This window comes from Taudactylus pleione, unplaced genomic scaffold, assembly GCF_031769625.1.
Source record: "Taudactylus pleione unplaced genomic scaffold, aTauple2 ptg001021l, whole genome shotgun sequence".
Taxonomy (NCBI): domain Eukaryota; kingdom Metazoa; phylum Chordata; class Amphibia; order Anura; family Myobatrachidae; genus Taudactylus; species Taudactylus pleione.
Genome location: NW_028285422.1, coordinates 134,072 through 155,292, shown reverse-complemented (window position 1 = coordinate 155,292; position 21,221 = coordinate 134,072). Strand labels below are relative to the sequence as shown.

The window sequence follows — 21,221 nt, the reverse complement described above, 5'->3', positions numbered from 1 at the left end:
CGACTATTTGGTGTCAACCTATACACTGTCAATCTTTTTATTGCTGGTCTAATGAACTACACCCTCGTACATCACTTCAACTCATCTGATGTGCAACACATCAGATGGGACGATGCGACCACACAATTCACCCTACATGGTGGTCATGCAGAGTGTTTGCAGGTACCATGACTGCACGATATGATTGCATGATAAATCGTTTATTGTGTACCCAGCTTTAGATGTAAGGACTGTTAAGGCGAGGCACATAATATCACTCACAGGTTACACTAATTCACATATTATTTTGCCATCAGCCATGCCTATAGTCTTCTGTCCCAAGAAAAAGAATAATATATATTTCTGTTAGTTGACAAAGCACATAATACAAATTTTAACCACTAAGTTATGTCTATACAAACTCAGAATTGTGCAATAAACAAACAGCATCTTATTCTGTCATAGTTATATGAGATAAAAACTTTCAAATCTCATAACTATAAATTCATTGACTGACTTTAATGAATCCCACCACTAGTAACTAGCTGTTACGTGTCTAATAAGCATCTGTCAAAGTGTGAATAATTGTGTGAATGTTATCATGATTTTATGTATTGTATGGTCTTTTTACTGTTTTTTATATATGTATTATTATGTTAGGAAGTTGTTTCACAAGCTTTATCATTTGTTTGCAAATATACCCAAGTATTTGGCTACCTGTTACTGTGTCACTGAAGGGTTAAGCGGGCAGGTCCTGCACCTGCTAAATGTGAGCACACAGGGTGTGTTTACTCAGGTACGGGACAGCAGCACTATATAAACTAAGATGATTCTACATGAGAGATCAGGAAAAAGAGTGAAGACAAGAAAGAGAAAGAGAGAAAGAAAGAAAGAAAGGAAAAAGATAAAAGATAAGAAAAAGAATTGTAAAAAAGAAAGATAGAGGTAAAAACAAATGTGCATAGAAAGAATACAGAGACGGCAGAAAATCAAATCAAGAAAAGGTGACCGAGATAAGAAGATTCAGGAGGAGGAAAGAAGAAAAAAATGAAAAACTACAAAACAACAAAATAAGATGGAGAGTGTTAAAATAAGTTATAAGCAAAAAGCAAGAGGGGAGATAGAGAGATGCTAAGAACTGAAAAGTGCAAGTAAAGAAAGAAGGAAGAAAAAAGTGGGAGAGACATCCCTTACACCAGGGACACGTGTCTCTTCCAGGATTTAAAGCATCGTCAGCGAGAGCAGAGGGAGGGGAGAGGACCTTAGAGGAAAAGAGGAGGGAAAGGGTGAGGAGAGAAATAAACACTAGGTAAGAGAAGGAGATAATACAGAGGTAAAAGAGAGGTGGCATATAGTTGACACAAATGACACTCTGACACCCTACAGGTGACACCTTACATTCTGGACAGGTAACATTTTAACTTTTACTTTCAATATGGCAAAAATCCATACATTTTTCAAATGAAGTAAATAATTGAGCATAAAACTATTATAAGATTTTAAAATATATTTTCTGTGCTATATTGTTTTGGTGCTTATTGCCTTGTTTTATGACTGATGTAACAGATTTTTATATACCTGCTAAGTGTTAGCTTTTGCTGTAGAACCTGTTTTTGGGAGAATGGGTTCTATGTTTAAAATGATGCTGTTTGTTATTAGGGGATAAAAGGTCTGGATCATTCTGAGATTTTATGGATGTTCTTATCTAGTTTTCCAGTTAGGTCCCATTAGTTCCAATAATCTGTCAAGAAACTGCTCAACTTAGAGGAGCTTTGTAGAAGCCGATTCCTCCCACAGTGTCCAAACTATGGTGTCCACTCTTTGGAACATAGCAAATGATGTTACTAAATAAGTTCTTCAATGATAATGGACAATATGCTTAAGAGGCACAAAGATGGCACAAATATGTGTAAAAGTATATTTCATTGTTCGTCCCTTTTGAATCTTCGTGTCATTGTTTCTATGTTTACAGAACACTCTGCTCTAAGCTCATTCGCTTTTTGAAGTGTTTCCAGGAGGTGCTAACCCTACATTTTTCATGCTAGTTTAGGGTGAAAATCCTACTTCCAGTTATTTGCTATATGTACAATATGTCCATAATACATTTAGATTGTGTATATTTTCATAAGGAGCATCTGCATCATAGGTCCTTTATGTTTTAAAGACATCTATACTGTCCGTACCCATGTTACATATGTCACGAATTGTTACCTGGACACGAACCTGCAGATTGTTGCAGTATAATTCCACTTTTTATGATGGCAAAATATAACTATTTAAACTGTTCTTTAGGATAAAACCAGCAACACTTTACAGAACTGACTTACTCTACATGTTTATGGTAACATAAGTGTTAAAGATAAAATATCCTGGGGGTTAAACCATTTGACCTTAAAACAGTCATGGCTGCCACTTTATGTCTCCATTCTACATTTCTTACCCCTTCACAGAAGAGTCTTTCATTATGCAGAGCGTGGTCTCCTGTAACAGGCTTAGAAATGTCTTTATCTCTGTTCATCCACTGGAATATATGGGATTTTAATGTTTTGAACACAACTTAGCAACGTATATACCACAAGCAAAAGTGACCAATTTACAAAATATCATTTAGATAAAACATAGGCAATTACCATGTGAATTAATTCTATTTTTCGTTCCATATGCAGAGCCAGTACAAGTTTTGATGTATCGCAGCAGTAGCTGTTATGGATGTGTAGTGGTATGGAGGTGATAAAATAGTGTGTATATATTTTGTATGATAGACTCTATGCTATTATATGTTTCCATTACACGAAGAAAAAAAACGTTGTTTAGGCGGGTTGGGTACGTTGAACGTATCCCCTTTAGGCTGGCTAAGTAAGCATTTAATGGATTAAAGAGTTAGTCACACAAACATGTAATAGCTCTGTCACATACATTTGACTTGTTGCATGCAGTATAATAGAGAGTGGCCTTGACATATTTCTACAGTAAGGTTGGAAAGAGACAGGATTGGATGTTAGTAAGTTAGGTAACAGAGTAATTAATTACAGTTGTAGAGGGCCAAAAAACAATTGCAGTTGGTATGGTGATTTTCGTTTTATGCTGGCCCTTATTTGCCACCTATCTCCAATTTCCATGGATAGTCCCAAATTTAGAAAATTTCTCCATGGTAATTTTTGTTATTGAGAATGTTTTTTATTTTTTTATTTTAGAATAATGTCTAGCACTTTCTTAGTAATGTTGTATAGTATATGTAACGTAATATGTATTGAACATCCTTTATATTGCAGAAGAACGGTTTTGGTATTTTCTGACACTGAAACATACAGATGTGTCCTTACACATCTTTGCTGCAGTTGTGCCGTAAGACTCTGCTAGCGCCAGGTGTCTGTTTGCATCTTTTGTTGCCGAAAATGTGTCTAAGTTGCAATGTGATGCACCAGTTGACTGTGCGGATTCATGTGACATGCGACACTTGTATATCTGTGTGCGACTGAGTCTCTGAATCCACAGCTATTTTCATTTCAAGTTCTGTTGTGGTTTATATACAGACTCAGTCGCACACAGCTATACAAGTGTCGCATATCAAATTAATCAGCACAGTGTGCTGGTGCATCCTAGTGACATCGCATCACAAAAAGACGTCAGACACTAGAAGAGATTCACAGAGTTTCACAGGACCTGGCGGCTCATGTTACTCCAAGCAAGTCTTGCTATGTGGTGTATTGAGGCTAGATGTATGAGGACACATCGGTAGTTAGATAGATAGATAGATAGATAGATAGATAGATAGATAGATAGATAATATAAAGATGCACTGCACTCTAACTGTTCAAGAAACTCTACAGTGCTTATTAGGCTTAAAACATGTTATCCAGACTAAGCAGCTGCAACATTTAGGGAATACTTCTGCCCTTTATCAAGTTTATGCTGTTAAACATTATAATATTTGCATTTTAAAGTGCACCAAACTAATATAAAAAAGTTTACGTTAGTAGTTTGTATGGGGGTAAGTAATGTGCAGTTGCTGCCATAGGTAGACACATCTATGCCTACTAAACAGGATTCTGTTCTGGTATTTTGAATATATTACTCTCCGTGGTCTTGATTTCTGTAAATCATCCTTACTACCAATAGAGATGATCATCTCTATGTTGATTGTATCTTGCTATGTATTAAATGTATTTACAAACAACCAAATTATACATACTTGTATTTAAATTACTATGTGTCTATCTATGTGTAATTATGGTTTGGCAATTGCAGAAAGTCTTTGGAAAACAAATCTATTGCAATAAAAAGCTGTAATAGTAATAAATAAATGATCTAGCACATTATAAGAACATTCTTTGAACAGCAGTTATAGAGAACAGTCATAAGATCCTATATTGTATACTGCTCAAGACAATATATGAGGGAGGTCATTGTGATAAGGTCAAAATGACATCTATATACTACATTACAAACATAGACAACTGAAGAGAGGTAATAGTAATATAAGATACTGGGAGCAAGATATCATGTTATTGTAGATACCAGAATATTTGTAATTTTTTTATTTTCAGGTTTTGTGCTACACAATCCGCAGAATGGGCAGCAGCGGCACAAACCTTCCCACTGTCACACACACACATTTGGAACTGCAGGATTCCTCACTCACTAGCTTGGACAAACCTCCTGAAGAGGGAGCACCTGGGTACTACCTGCCATTTTGTGACATCCTTTACAGCAGTGATGGAGGAAACTGGGCCCCTAAAAGTCTTTTACCAAATGGACACAGAGCAGATGGGCAGAAGGAACCTGAGCAATGCCCTGTTATAGACAGTCAAGGACTTCACCATGAGCTGGAGTACCAAACCTCACTTCATCTAGAGGATCATTCCCTTGAACAAATGCAAACCATGGTAGTAGGGGAAGTTTTAAAAGACATTGAGACGGCATGTAAACTTCTCAATATATCTGCTGGTGAGTAGCATTTTCATTTTTCAATTTTAATTTATGCACACAGTCAACATGTGTGATTTACTGTACATGGGTTTATACTTACAATCATAGATATGTTTTATATTAGTAGGCATTAGTTAGATATTAAGTATAGCTATGTAGAAGTGAGTGTATTAAAATGTAAAGTTTTACTCATTTTCCAATTAACGTACTGTGACTGGATAAGTAAGTAGGACCAAAAGAATGAAATAAGAGACAACACCTTCCATATCCTGTCTCCAAAGATAAGTTAAAGCCTAGAAGACTTGTACGAAACCCAGATTAAAGCATAAGTAATAAAAATATAAAGCTCTCTGCTGCAGTTTGAAAGTGCAGTGACAACGTTACTGGATGATTTTTTTATTTTGTGAAAGCCACAAATCACTTTTTTCGTTACTTTTTTGTTTTAATATGGATCACAGGATAGTAAAAGCTGTTATCAAAAGAAGAAAACTAGGTTGTAGCACTGTGTTGGTACAATATGTCCACTTAGCAGTTCAGTCATCAAGCAGATCCATGCTTACAACCTGATTGGCTAAGTTAGCATTGGAGGGATGAAGCTGACCCTGGTACTCAGCATTTTGTTTTAATTAATTACAGTACTGTCCATGCTTGATAGGCTCGCTCTCCCTAACTGTACATTTTACTCCCCACCTCCAAGTTGTATTTTCTCACTATCTGGACATTTCTCCCTCGCTTACCACCAGGTATTTTCTCAGTACAAAATTGTATTCAAATCTATTGACTTCATTACTAAACGTGTCACCCTTTGCATAATGCAAACCTAGTCATTATAATTAGAGTTTTGACTTGTTATTTAAACTGGCAATATAAAGAGGAAGGATTGTAATGACGTGAATTTTGGGTAATGTAATAATAGCAGCAAACCAGTAAAGTGCATATATTTTATAAGAAATTTACTGTAAGCTAAACAAAAATTAAAAACATTTATCTTTTCTAGTGGGTTTTTTTGTCTTCATTTATGGTAGACCATACATGACAAATGGTTTTAGGGTGCACTGTCCTTATGCTGTCACATACATATAAGAATAAAATACAAGACAACTTCTGATTATATTTGAAATGTTATATGTGTGTTTTAGTTTATACACACATTGAGCAGGCCCTTTATTTGGACTTACGGCAGTGTGTGTAGTGTAAAATATGTTAATTGGTTGTGAGCATGCCCAGAAAACATGCCACGCGCAAATGTGTAAATGCAGATTTGGCCAAATATAACACATATGCCCACTTGTAACTGGAGAAGCAGTATTGGGTTAGAGGAGGAAGGGGTCTAACATAGGTTGAGTATAGTAATCGCATGTTCGTGTAACTGCGAATAAATGAACACCTGCACAGAAATGCATATACTGAGAACTCGTGCATATACACACTGATAATGATAATACTCAGCAGTGCTATCTAGCGGCTACTAATTGGCTGATTGCTGATTTTATTTAACCCTTTACAAAGCTACTAATGTTTTCAGCATGAGTCCCAATAACTTAATTAGTTTCTTCATGTTTTCAATGAAAGTCAAGGATATGAGCTGTCTTCCTTATGCAGTGTTGTTCGTGGGCAGCATATAGACAATTGAAACTAGTATATAGAACAGTGAGCACAATATTAGTGCATATGAACAGAGTCAGTTATCTCTCTGGGGTATAAACAGTTCTATCCATAATAGTTCCCTCCAGACACAGAATATTCAAAACAGTTAAGTGGGAAAGCGAGTTTGACTGGGCGGGGTGAGAAAGTAATCGGTTAGTGCCAATATGTATGCCATTATACAAGTGTATGCGTTCCAGTGTGTGACTGTTTATTTTAATACTTATGACTGTTCTTGGATATATTATTTGTTCCTGTCTGTCTGAGGCAGTATGCATTTTTTATACATTTTCAGGATTAGACTGATTTTCTGTTCACATTGTGTGATGTATGACTGCATTATAGGAGACACTATTTTTATGGTAAAGGCTACAGGGTTTTTGTTTTTGTCAATGGCAGTATAATATAGTCTAATCGATGCATTGGAAGCTGACACTTTAAACTAACAACTAAAAACGATTTCAGGAGACAAGTTGCTGCTGTCAGGTGAATTTGGAAAAAAACAGAAACATGCAGAGAACATACAAACTCCACACAGATAGAGCCTTGGTCGGGAATTAAACGTATTTCCCCAGTTCTGTGAGGCATGTGCTACTATGCTGATCCATCATAGCATAGTTCTATTGAACTATAAATACCCATTGCCAATATTTTTATAATTTAGCATATAGGACAAAAAACAGATATTGAGAACTCTATCTGTAACCAACTCTAAAGGTGCGTATCCACTACACGTCAGTGGAACGACTCTACGATTATAATGTTGTACTCGTGCAATCGTTCTCCATCCTGTGCAGTGGATAATGTGCCTACACTGAACGATATGTCGTTCAGTGCAGGCACCCTCCCTCATCCCCGAACATGCACAACCTGTCGTTTTCGGCAGGGTGGTCTGCATGTTCAGGTGATGTCAAAAACGACCAGCGGGAGCACGCATCGCTGGTAGTTTTCTACATTTTCATGCACGATTTATGAATGATTAATGAGCGATTGAACGATAACGATGTCATAATCATTCAATCGCTCAATTTAATCGTCTAGTGCAGAGGTTCTCAAACTCGGTCCTCAGGACCCCAGACAGGTCATGTTTTGCAGGTCCCCCAGCAAGTGCACAGATGTATTCATTACTCACTGACACATTTTAAAAGATCCACAGGTGGAGCTAATTATTTTACTTGTGATTCTGTGAGGAGACCTGGAAGACATGCACTGTTTGGGGTCCTGAGGACCGAGTTTGAGAACCTGTGGTCTAGTGCACAGGTTCTCAAACTCGGTCCTCAGGACCCCAAACAGTGCATGTTTTCCAGGTCTCCTCACAGAATCACAAGTGAAATCATTTTCTCCACCTGTGGATCTTTTAAAACGTGTCAGTGAGTAATGAATACACCTGTGCACCTGCCAGGAGACCTGGAAAATGTGAACTGTGTGGGGTCCTGAGGACCGAGTTTGAGAACCACTGGTCTAGTGGATACACACCATTAGGGAAGTAGTTTAATTGGGGTATCTAGTATTTAGTTGTCTACATGTATAGAAAGAAACACCGTGCTGATAGACAGGAATAAATATAAATGTGTAGATTTAATATTCTACAAAAAAAAGGGGTATTATAATATCATTGGAGGCACATAAACAAATTAATATGAAGAAAAATAAATAATACCGAAATAAAGAAAATAAAACAAACTTATATAAATGGCAATACTAAAAACAAATTAATATATAGATAATGATGCTGTGTAGCTGAAAAGTATGTCAAGCTGTGCTGTATCCCGGATAATAAGTTGACAGTTTAAAATTTGTGAGCAGTCAAGTGCAACAGTTGCAAACACTTATCACAGGTTTGTGAATCATACCTGTAGAATGGCAACAGTGTGCCCACCATACTATAGTGATTGTATCCGTCTAGGGTATCCAAATGAGGTAAGTAGCGTGAGGCTTGTAGAATACACTGACACAAGCCGCCGTGTCTGAATGTAGCTGTATAGCACCCCGTCGGGCGCCACAGTGTTTGGTTATTTGAACACGGAAATGTATTTATGTGCATCCAATGATATTATAATACCCCTTTTTTTCTTGAATATTAAATCTACACATTTATATTTATTCCTGTCTATCAGCACGGTATTTCTTTCTAATTATGTATTGTGTTGGGTTGCAATTTTTTCCCCTTCGTGTTACTTACCGCTGCAGATACATTTTTTAGTAATCAGTTTGTTTTTTAAGTGCTTGGATTTTTTCTATTCTTAGTTGTCTACATGTCCTTTACTTAATTGTTTCACAATCTAAAGTGATCGAAATCGCCATCGCCAAATCAGGTTGTCCAACATGTTGGATTTCACAGACCAATCGGGGCTGTAGATTGCTAGTGTATGGTAACGATCAGCCGATTTGCCAACTGTTACTAGTAAAATGATGAGCCTTTCAAGACTGGCAGATCTATCTGTCCTGAAAATGATATGCAAATCAATAAAAAAGATCTGTAATGTATGGGTGTAGATTGCTAGATTGGGAAATCGCTAAATCGTCAAATTGTTCAATTGTGGTTTTCTTATTGCTAATGTATGGGGGCCTTTAGACAAATGTTACATGAAATGTCCATTTACCTAATTACATACCACTTACCGCAAAATTATTTCAGTGTATTTCTATGAGAAGTGACATTCCCAGCCTAAACATTCTTCCTCTCTAATTAGACCCCATGGAATGGTCCTCAGGTAATGTTCAGAAGTGGATTCTATGGACTGAGCACCAGTATCGCCTTCCACAAGTGGGTCGAAGCTTCCAAGATCTAACTGGAAGAGACTTGTGTGCACTGAGTGAAGATGGTTTCAGAGACAGGTCTCCATTGTGCGGGGATGTCTTGTATGCTCATTTGGATATATGGAAGTCAGGTAATACAACATCAGTAGCGGTAGAGGTGGGATGTAGGACTTTCTCCAATTTACTGCTCTCTAAATCCTTTACTTGTCTTTGCAGCAGCCTGGATGAAAGAGAAGACAGGACCTCCAGATCTGAGATATTGCGGTAAGGAAGAAAATGATGAAACTCTACGAAACATGGGGCCTGATTCAGAGATTTACGGTAATGGCACAGTCGCTGCGTCTTTGGTATAATATGCAAAATCTGCAGGAGGCCTCTTCAGTTAAAAGACGTCCTCTGCAGGCTTCTCTGACTCGCTGCTGTATCTGAAGATGCATCATCTGATCAACTGCGTGAACATCAGACATCTGAGTAACCATCAAGTTACTCAGGATTTCGGCAAAAAGCCGAGCCAATGAAGCCGCGTCTAGGGACTCAGGCTCTGGCTTCAGCACGTTGGCCAACACACCCCAGTTTTCTGTTACATTCCCTATCACAGCCCCGAAACACCAGCAGCATGTAAATCATGCTGCAGCTTTTGGGGCACTGTGACTGACATTGCAGGACTAGATCTGCACTTGCGCAGATGAAAAATCATTGGAGATTTATGTAAATATCGACTTTACTTAAATCCCTGAATCGGGCCCATAATTCACTAAGCCCCCGAGTAGAGGAAAAGTCCTATAATTGCAGTGTTTCACCCTGACATTATTTGTGAATGATTCATTATTGGGGCAGAATACAGGTCATAATAATGGGACACTTTCCTCTTTGCAAAATACTAGAGTAAAATTCTAAATGTATTCCCAATATAAAGAATATAACATTGTCTAAAACAGATTTTTTTCCATATTTTGTTTTTGTTCAGTTATTTGTCACTTTACAATTTGAGAGATAAAATAATAATAGTCTTTGATAGAGGTTTCTGGGTAAAGACTTAAGTTTGATCAGGGCAGCGCTGGTTTGGGGGGGTCAAACATTACAGTGCCCACAGCTCCAGTGGGATCCCAATCTTCTGTATAATTAAAAAAAAATGCTTATTTAAAAAGTGTCACATTAAGAATATGATCATACGTATGTTCTGACTTTCAAGCCACCAATGTTCTAAGAACCTAATAATGTAAACGTCTCCCTGATCCTGCCTAGCTAGCTGTTCTCCATACCAGACCATGCCCCAAAAGAGATGCATAGGCTCATATAGGCCGGGATGTACTAAATGGAAAATGCGGTAAAAACCTTGTTTTCTGGGTTTTACTGTATTTTCCATATGTATCACTGGCTACCTGCCGGGGCTCCGTCGCGTAGGGTAACGCCAGCTTTTGCTGGCATTACCCTATAGAAGCCTATGGGCATTAACCACATTGCGCTGGTATTCGGGATCCAATCGGATCCCTCCCAGCATGTCCAGCCGACCACTGCGTCACTCTGCACATGCGCAGATGGACTCCCGGCTTATAAAGCCAGAAGTCCACGGTGCAGCGCTGATCGCAAAGGACAGCTCTTATCAGAAGAGCTGTCCTTTGCGGTACTGCTATGTTAGTGCATATGCGATCAGTTACAATGCAATGTCTGGCGGGATGTACTCCGCAAGGTTAGTACATCCCGGTCATACTGTAGTCCCATTGATTTTGGAAAAAGAGAACAAGATTGAAAAAGAGATCTAATAGGTCTCACAATGTTGCTGCTACTATTGTTTATACGCCTGGCACACATTGATCACTGTACACAAGTCACACAGATATCACAGATCTGGCACACACTAATCACTATACACAGGTCATACAGATATCACACACTGATCACTATACACATACTGTAGGTCACACAGATATCACACACCTGGCACACACTGATTACTATACATAGGTCACACAGATATCACACACCTGGCACACACTGATCACTATACACAGGTCATACAGATATCACACATCTGGCACATACTAATCACTATACACAGGTCACATAAATATTACACACTGATCACTATACACAGGTCACACAGATATCACACACTGATCACTATACATAGGTCACACATATCACACACCTGACACACACTGTTCACTATACACAAGTCACAGATATCACAAACCTGATACACATGGATCACTGTACCCTGATCACTATACACAGGACACACAGATATTACACATCTGGCACATACTAATCACTATACACAGGTCACACAAATATTACACACTGATCACTATACACAGGTCACACAGATATCACACACTGATCACTATACATAGGTCACACATATCACACACCTGACACACACTGATCACTATACACAAGTCACAGATATCACAAACCTGATACACATGGATCACTGTACCCTGATCACTATACACAGGACACACAGATATTACACATCTGGCACATACTAATCACTATACACAGGTCACACAAATATTACACACTCATCACTATACACAGGTCACACATATATCACACATCTGGCACACACTAATCACTATACACAGGTCACACAAATATTTCACACGGATCATTATACATATGTCAAACAGATATCACACATTGATCACTATACATAGGTCACACATATCACACACCTGACACACACTGATCACTATACACAAGTCACAGATATCACAAACCTGATACACATGGATCACTGTACACAAGTACACTGCTATCACACACCTGATACAGACTGATCACTATACACAGGTCATACAGATCTCACACACAGATAACTATACACAGGTCACACAGATATCATACACATGGCACACACTGATTACTATACATAGGTCACATAGATATCACACACCTGGTACACATTGATCACTATACACAGGTCACACAGATATCACACATCTGGCATATACTAATCACTATACACAGGCCACACAAATATTACACACTGATCCTTATACACAGGTCAAACAGATATCACACATTGATCACTATACATAGGTCACACATATCACACACCTGACACACACTGATCACTATACACAAGTCACAGATATCACATGGATCACTGTACACAAATAAACTGCTATCACACACATGATACACACTGATCATCACTATACACAGATCATACAGATATCACACACAGGTCACACAGATATCATACACATGGCACACATTGATTACTATTAGGGGTGTGCACCGGCCCCTTTTCGTGTTTTGTGTTTTGGTTTTGGATCTGGATCTTTCTTCGTGTTTTGGATCTGGATTGGTTTTGCCAAAACCACCCTTCCGTGTTTTGGGTTCTGGGTTTTGTGTTTTGGATCTGTATTTTTTTTAAAAAAAGCATAAAAACAGCTAAAATCACAGAATGTGTTGTTTTTTTGCTCCTATGCTATTATTAACCTCAATAACCTTAATTTCCACTAATTTCCAGTCTATTCTGAACACCTCACACCTCACAATAGTGTTTTTATGTCCAAAAGGTTGCACCGAGGTAGCTGGATGACTATGCTAAGCGACACGAGTGGGCGGCACAAACACGTGACCCATCTAGGAGTGACACTTCAGTGGCAGACAGGATGGCGGTTTGAAAAACTAGGCCCCAAACTGTACATAATGCAAAGAAAAAAAAGAGGTGCAAGATGGAATTGTCCTTGGGACCTCCCACCCACCCTTATGTTGTATAAACAGGACATGCACACTTTAACAAAGCAATGATTTCAGCGCCAGGGTCTGCCACACGACTGTGGCTGAAATGATTGGTTCGTTTGGGCCCCCACAAAACAAGCTGGCAATTAATCTGTCCCTGCACAAACTGGCTCTACGGAGGCAAGATGTCGTCCTCATCCTCCTCATCCACCGATTCCTCACCCTCTTCAGTGTTGTGTACATCCTCATCCTCACAGAGTATTAACTCGTCCCCACTGGAATACACCACCACAGGTCCCTCTGTACGTTCTGGAGGCTGGTCTCCCTGGAAGAGTTGATAATTCATTTTGATGAACATCATCTTCTCCACATTTTGTGGAAGCAACCTCCTACGTCTTTCGCTGACAAGGTTCCCGGCTGCACTAAACACTCTTTCGGAGTACACACTGGAGGGGGGGCAACTCAGGTAAAATAGAGCCAGTTTGTACAGGGGCCTCCAAATTGCCTCTTTTTCCTGCCAGTACAGGTATGGACTGTCTGACATGCCTACTTGGATGCTGTCACCGATGTAATCCTCCACCATTCTGTCAATGGTGACAGTATCATATGTAGTGACAGTAGACATGTCAGAAATTGTTGCCAGGTCCTTCAGTCCGGAGCAGATGTCCAAACTTGGTCCTGTCTGCCCTGCATCACCGCCAGCAGGTTGCTTAGGATAGCTAAGTTTTTTCCTGGCAGCCCCAGTTGCGGGAGAAAATGAAGAAGGAGCTGTTGACGTGTCATGTTCCGCTTCAGCTGACAGTGTGTTCACCAGCAGGTCTTTGAACCTCTGCAGGCTTGTGTCGGCCGGAAAGAGAGACACCACATAGGCTTTAAACCTAGGATCGAGCACGGTGGCCAAAATGTAGTGGTCCCACATGCCGAGCGGAATCGCTCCATCTTAGCTCCTCCTTCACTTTCTCCAGCTGCTTCTGCAAAAGCCTGATGAGGGGAATGACCTGACTCAAGCTGGCAGTGTCTGAACTGACTTCATGTGTGGCAAGTTTGAAGACCTGGAGAAACTTGCACAACATGGAAATCATTCTCCACTGTGCTTGAGTCAGGTGCATACCCCCTCCTTTGCCTATGTCATAGGTGGATGTATAGGCTTGTATGGCCTTTCACTGCTCCTCCATCCTCTGAAGCATATAGAGGGTTGAGTTCCATCGCGTCACAACCTCTTGCTTCAGGTGATGGCGGGGCAGGTTCAAGAGTGTTTGCTGGCGCTCCAGTCTTCGGCACGCAGTCGCTGAATGGCGAAAGTGGCCTGAAATTTTTCGGGCCACCCAAAGCATCTCCTGCACGCCCCTGTCGCTTTTCAGAAAATTCTGCACCACCAAGTTTATTGTGTGAGCAAAACATGGGACGTGCTGGAATTTGCCCAGATGTAATGCCCGCACAATATTGGTGGCTTTGTCAGATATCACAAATCCCCAGGAGAGTCTAAGTGGGGTAAGCCACTGGGCGATGATTTCCCTCAGTTTCTCTAAGAGGTTGTCGGCGGTGTGCCTCTTACTGAAACCGGTGATACACAGTGTAGCCTGCCTTGGAACGAGCTGGCGTTTCTGAGATGCTGCTACTGGTGACGCTGCTGCTGTTGCTGTGTAAGGTGATACATCTACCCAGTGGTCCTTAGTCTGCCCTGTTCCACTTGTCCACATGTCCGTGGTTAAGTGGACATTGGGTACAACGGCATTTTTCAGGACACTGAGGACACTTTTTCTGACTTTTCTGTACAGTCTCGGTATCGCCTGCCTAGTGAAGTGGAATCTAGACGGGATTTGGAACCGGGGACACACTACCTCCATCAATTGTCTAAATCCCACTGCACTAATGGCGGATACTGGACGCACGTCTAACACCAACATAGCAGTCAAGGCCTCAGTTATACGTTTTGCTTCAGGATGACTGCTGTCGTACTTCATCCTCCTCGCTAAGGACTATTGGAGGGTCAATTGTTTAGTAAAAGTAGTGGTGTTCCTACTTCCTCTCTGGGATGATGAATGACTCCCAGCAGCAGCAACAGCAGCAGCAGCAGGAGGCATAGCAATGCAGGATCCTCCGGAGGAATCCCGGATAGGAGAGTCAGTCATGCCAGTGACATGGCCTGCAGGACTACTTCCGATCCTGACTAAGGAGGAAATTGACGAGGAGGGAGTTGACGGTGTGGTTTGCAGGCGCTTGGATACAACAGGACAACGGGATTTAGGTGTCCCTGGACTGCTTACGGTCTTAGCCAAAGTTTCTGAACTTGACAGTAACTTTTTATGAACGCGCTGCAGGTGCCGTATAAGGGAGGATGTTCCTAGGTGGTTAACGTCCCTACCCCTACTTATTTCACCTTTACATATGGTACATATGGCAAGACAGTTGTTGTCCGGATTTGGATAGAAATATTGCCAGACCAAAGAGGTGGAATGTTTGGTCTTCTGCCCAGGCATGACCGTGATGGGCTTTTTCATCCCACGGACAACAACTGTCTCCCCCGGAGCCTGATTTAAACAAACCACATCACCATCAGAATCCTCCTCACCAACTTCCTCCTCAGCGCCAGCTACACCAGTATCCTCATTCTGTTGTTCTTCAACAGTGACATCTTCAATTTGCATATCAGCAAGTGGACTGTGGGTGCTCCTTTCAGCACTTGCAGGGGGCGTGCAAATGGTGGAAAGAGCCACCTCTTCCCGTCCAGTGCTGGGAAGGTCAGGCATCGCAACCACCACCACACTTGGACTCTCCTTGGGGATTTGTGATATCTTCTTAGAACGCACAGTTCTTCGCTGTGCTTTTGCCAGCTTAACTCTTTCGATTTTTTTAGTGGGAGGAGGGCTTCCATCGTCATGTGAAGCTGAACCACTAGTCATGAACATAGGGAAAGACCTTAGCCATTCCTTGCCACTCCGTGTCGTAAATGGCATATTGGCAAGTTTACGTTTCTCTTCAGATGATTTAAATGTTTTTTTCAAGGTCATTTTCCTGAACTTTGCCATTTGGGATTGTATGTGCCCTCTACTATGACATTGGGCATCGGCCTTGGCAGACGACGTTGATGGCATGTTATCGTCTATGTCATGACTGGTGGCAGCAGCTTCAGCACTAGGAGGAAGTGGTTCTTGATCTTTCTCTATTTTATTTTTATCGGAGAAAGTTTGGTCCTCCATTTATGTTATATCGATTTGATATATACGTGCGGCTAAGGCGCACACAAACACAGAAAATATTTTTTTATTTTTGCTGGAGAGTAGTGCACTTTGTGGGTTACACCACCCTTTAAGAAATGAGCCAGCCGGCTCTTTACTTATGGGACACAGGCGCACGCTTGGCGCTGCTCCTTTGTTGATGCACATGCGGCTACTGCGCACACAATTCACAAACACAGAAAATATATTTTTATTTGGTTTGGAGTGTACTTTGGGGGTTACAGCACCCTTTAATGGTCAAGCCAGCCGGCCCTTTACTTATGACACAGGCGCACGCTTGGCACTACTTTGTTGATGCACGTGCGGCTACTGCGCACACAATTCACAAACACAGAAAATATTTTTTTATTTGGTTTGGAGTGTACTTTGGGGGTTACAGCACCCTTTAACGGTCAAGCCAGCCGGCCCTTTACTTATGACACAGGCGCACGCTTGGCGCTACTTTGTTGATGCACGTGCGGCTACTGCGCACACAATTCACAAACACAGAAAATATTTTTTTATTTGGTTTGGAGTGTACTTTGGGGGTTACAGCACCCTTTAACGGTCAAGCCAGCTGGCCCTTTAATTATGACACAGGCGCACGCTTGGCACTACTTTGTTGATGCACGTGCGGCTACTGCACACACAATTCACAAACACAGAAAATATTTTTTTATTTGGTTTGGAGTGTACTTTGGGGGTTACAGCACCCTTTAACGGTCAAGCCAGCTGGCCCTTTACTTATGACACAGGCGCACGCTTGGCACTACTTTGTTGATGCACGTGCGGCTACTGCGCACACAATTCACAAACACAGAAAAAATATTATTTTTTTTAGCACTTGGGGGGAGCACCCCTGACGGACAGAGCACCCCCTGGACAACACTACAGCACCCCTTTAGGACTGGGACACTGCACAGGACTTTGGAGTGGACACAGCCCCTATGGACAACTGACTGCACAACACAGTCCAGCCAGCCCCTATGGACTTTGAAGTAGTGGACACAGCCCCTATTGACAACAGCAGCACAGCACAACACAGCCAGCCCCTATGGACTTTGAAGTAGTGGACACAGCCCCTATGGACAACAGCAGCACAGCGCAGCACAGCACAGCACAACACTACTCTGCACTACACTACACTACACTCCCACCCTCCCTCTTCACTGTCCACAGCCGAGTGAGAAAATGGCACCGACGTGGGTACCTTATATAGGATCCAAAACCCGCGAGACCCGGAAGGTGGGATGATGACGTTTTGCCTCGATTTCAGATCCGAGTCAGGCGGGAAAAGTCGAGCCTGATAAAGGATCGGCCTCGGATCGGGGGGGGCTCGGGGCGGTTCGGATTTCAGAAATCCAAACCAGCTCACCCCTAATTACTATACATCGGCCACACAGATATTACACGCCTAGCTCAAGAGCCGCAAATAGGGGTCATGAGCGCCCTGTGCCGGCCCAGTCACGACAGTCAGAAGCATGGCAGTCAGAAGCAGGGCCCGTGGGGTGGTGACAGTGCCACCCACAGAGCCCTGTACTCTGTGTGGCCGCACCGGCCGTACACCCCTAGTTACGGCCCTGCCTGGCACCCACTAATCACTATACACAAGTCACAGATATCACACACCTGATACACATTGATCACTGTACACAGGTACAGTGATCTCACACACATGATACACACTCAGTACAGTCTTAACGTATGGACACACTGGACAGCTGGCTAGGTTCCCAAGATTCTAAGGGTCTTCGAGCAGGGGTGGGCTGGGCCCGAGCTTCTTGTGAGGCAGGTAGAGAATCTTGTCTGGCTGCACCGGCAGCCCTAAGCACGGGGCGAGCAGCTGCACACTTCATGGGTTGCGTGGCCGCTCGCTCCGTGCATAGGGCATCCAGCTGAGAGGCAGGCAATATAAGATACTCTGATTGTGAATTACACACAATCAGCGGCCGGGCAGCATTCTCAACCTGCCTTCTAGCCTGCTGCCAGACATGGCTGTTAGCATACTGATTGGTGGATGGCTGGAGCTATCCCCCAATCAGAGTGCTGACAATCATTTACTATATGGAAGCATGTGGAGATATGGCGCAGTACTGCAAGAGGGGGTAAGTTACTGACTGTATATATTTCTTTTAAATTTGCGGTAATATTTTTTTAACTTTGTGCGGGGGAGATTATCAGATCTGGGATTGGTTTTATTAATTGCGGGGTGGTCGGGTGTCATTTGGGGTAAATTAAGAAGAGGGTGCAGTGAGTGTCTACTCCAGGGTATGATTTTATTAATGGCGGGTTCAGTGGGTGTCTGATCTGGGGTCTGATTTTATTAATGAAGGGGAGGGAGCAGTGGGTGTCTGATCATAGGGGCCCCAGTGCATTGCTTTACCCTGGGCCAACAATGCTGTTAAGATGGCCCTGTACACATTGATTACTATACACAGGTCACACAGATATCACACACAGATATCACACACCTGATACACACTGATCACTATAAACAAGTCACACATATGTCACATACCTGAAACACACTTATCACTATAAACAGGTCACACGGATAGCACACACCTGATACACACCGATTACTATACACAGGTCACACAGATATCACACACCTGATACACACTGATCACTATACACAGGTCACACAGATATCACACACCTGATACACACTGATTACTATACACAGGTCAAACAGATATTCAGAGGCAGGGTAAGGCTTGTGGGGGCCCCCGGGGCAACAAAGCTGTGGGAGCCCCCACCAATAAAATTGACACCCTGCCACTATGCTCTACAATGTCCCCCCTTTCTGCCACATGGTACCCCCAAAGTCTTCCACAATATTCGCCTTATATGCCCCATGGTTCCCTTCCAATATGCCCAACAGTACCCCCTATATGGTATACAGTATCTCCTCCTCTAATACTACATGGAAAGAAAAGCTCACTCAGGGAACTGCATGCTATACATCGTAGGGGATGTTGGGCACCATTTATATAGCACAGTAGATATTTAATTATTCTGCATTATTACAGGCATGGGAGCTTCCATGCTGGACTTCTTAGTAGTAGTTTCTTTCCTCCTCTTGCCAGGACCTGATATGAGCAACGGTCTTTTCCTGAACACACTTCAGATCAGCAGGAGAAAAAGAATAGGCTGGGAGAGGAAGGAAGGGTACAGTGTATGGGTGGCTGGTTCCAGGGAAGGGAACAGCCACCATGAAATAGAACAATAGCTTAGCAGCAATAGGGAGTAGTAGCTACAGTAAGAAAATTAGAACCCTGATCGCCAGTAATGGTGGATGCCGGGGTAAACTAATGGGTGATCTAGCTCAGCATCAAAATTAGGGTGTCTGAGCACACTGCCTATGCTCCTACACAGATAATCAGTTTGACTCCAAAATGTATATTACTATATGGTGACACAATTATTAACTTACTTATGCAAATGAATGCTGAGGTATGTAACCATGTTTTTATAAATGCATTATCTTAAGTACAGGTATTACTCTTTGGCCTTTTGAATTGCTTGAAAATAAATGATAGTAATATGTTCTATTTTGCAGTGTTACTTTAAACCTGGCTAGTAATATACTGATTAATGCCATAAATAATTTAGTGGTAAAAAAAATCTAATTAAATGTACAAAAAATGCACATTATTTCCAAGAATGTGGTCTATGGAATAGCATCGCAGTAGTAAACGTAGAAGATATTTCAATCGTATGTTTAGAGAGATAGGGGTTCATTTATGACTAGCCGAGTTGTAAAACCCTGCGCTTCTGATAAAAGTTTATGCCTGATATTTAAAAAGGTCAATACTTATACTAATAAAAGCATTGCCCTTTTAAATGTCGGACATAAACACAATCAGAAGCGCAGGGTTTTACAGCCTGACGCTTCATAAAATAAACCCTTTAATCTCCTTTCAAACAGTAGACTCCAGCTATTCTAACAATATTATGGGTTCTTTATTAATTTGTATAAGAATCATCAGAACAGTTTAATAATGTATCTATGTGCAGAGACTGTGTATTAGAATTCATTGACATTGTCTTATGTAATCTATTCCTAGGAGGAAGTGGGGTTGTTGGGGAGTGTTGGGCAGACACTGAGGTGGACTCCTCCAGTTCCGGACAGCCCATCCATTTATGGCAATTCCTAAAAGAGCTTTTACTGAAGCCACACAGTTATGGACGTTCCATCCGTTGGCTTAATAAAGAAAAGGGTAAAAAGAAAACTAGTTTATTATTTTCTTTTCTTTTATTTCTATTTCAAGATGTAGATTGTAAGATTTAATTTCATATGAATGCAAGTATTATCTTTCATCAAGGTTGAAAAAGTGACTCTGCATCAAATCTTGGTCCAAGTATGAAAAGATTATATAGATGTGGTAGAAGGAGTACCTAAAACATTTTATAACAAGCAATTGACAAGCTCCCCACTCCTGGAGCCTTCCCATTATTTTAGCCCTTAATGATTTGGAAATTCTCCTACTTTGATGTCTCTTTCACTAGCTGGTCAGCTTTAGATTGCGTTAGTCTACATGTCAGCAACCCAAGAGGAAGGAGCTAATGGACAAGATAGGATTGCCATTGGCAGAGAAATTGTAGAGCTTTTGTGAAAACTTTTCAAATGCTCTACTTTTTTTTTTTGCAGGATCCTTTAATATCAAGAATATTTATTCTGGTCATTCTAGTTGTAAGCTTATGTAGTCTTATATTGTATCAGCCATGTTCTCATTTGCATAGTATTTACAATTGATCCATTTGAAAAATTCCTCTAAGAACTGATCACTTTTTAGTTTAGTCCCATTTTATTTTAATACAATTGCCATAGAACTGCTTATTAGTTGTATTTGGGCTGAGGCTGTAACTTTTGAACTTGGTTTGTGAGATTTAAAAGATTTTATGAATACAGTACGTGGGTGGTTTTAATGAAATGTTCCCTCATCTTGGCTTTATCCGACCTTGCATAGCTTCAAACGTGCACCCACCTGT

General features: G+C 41.2%; 1 protein-coding gene across 1 annotated transcript in view; it reads left to right on the top strand.

Moving 5' to 3' along the window:
- Positions 1 to 918: 918 nt before the first annotated feature.
- SPDEF (SAM pointed domain containing ETS transcription factor) overlaps positions 919 to 21,221 on the top strand; it is a 42,708-nt gene continuing 22,405 nt past the window's right edge. Inside the window, exons 1-5 of the mRNA XM_088461159.1 lie at positions 919 to 1,288; positions 4,527 to 4,926; positions 9,246 to 9,443; positions 9,529 to 9,576; positions 20,297 to 20,449. Coding sequence (XP_088317285.1) covers positions 4,551 to 4,926; positions 9,246 to 9,443; positions 9,529 to 9,576; positions 20,297 to 20,449 — 775 coding nt within the window. The 5' untranslated portion in view covers positions 919 to 1,288; positions 4,527 to 4,550. The remainder of the gene's footprint in view (positions 1,289 to 4,526; positions 4,927 to 9,245; positions 9,444 to 9,528; positions 9,577 to 20,296; positions 20,450 to 21,221) is intronic.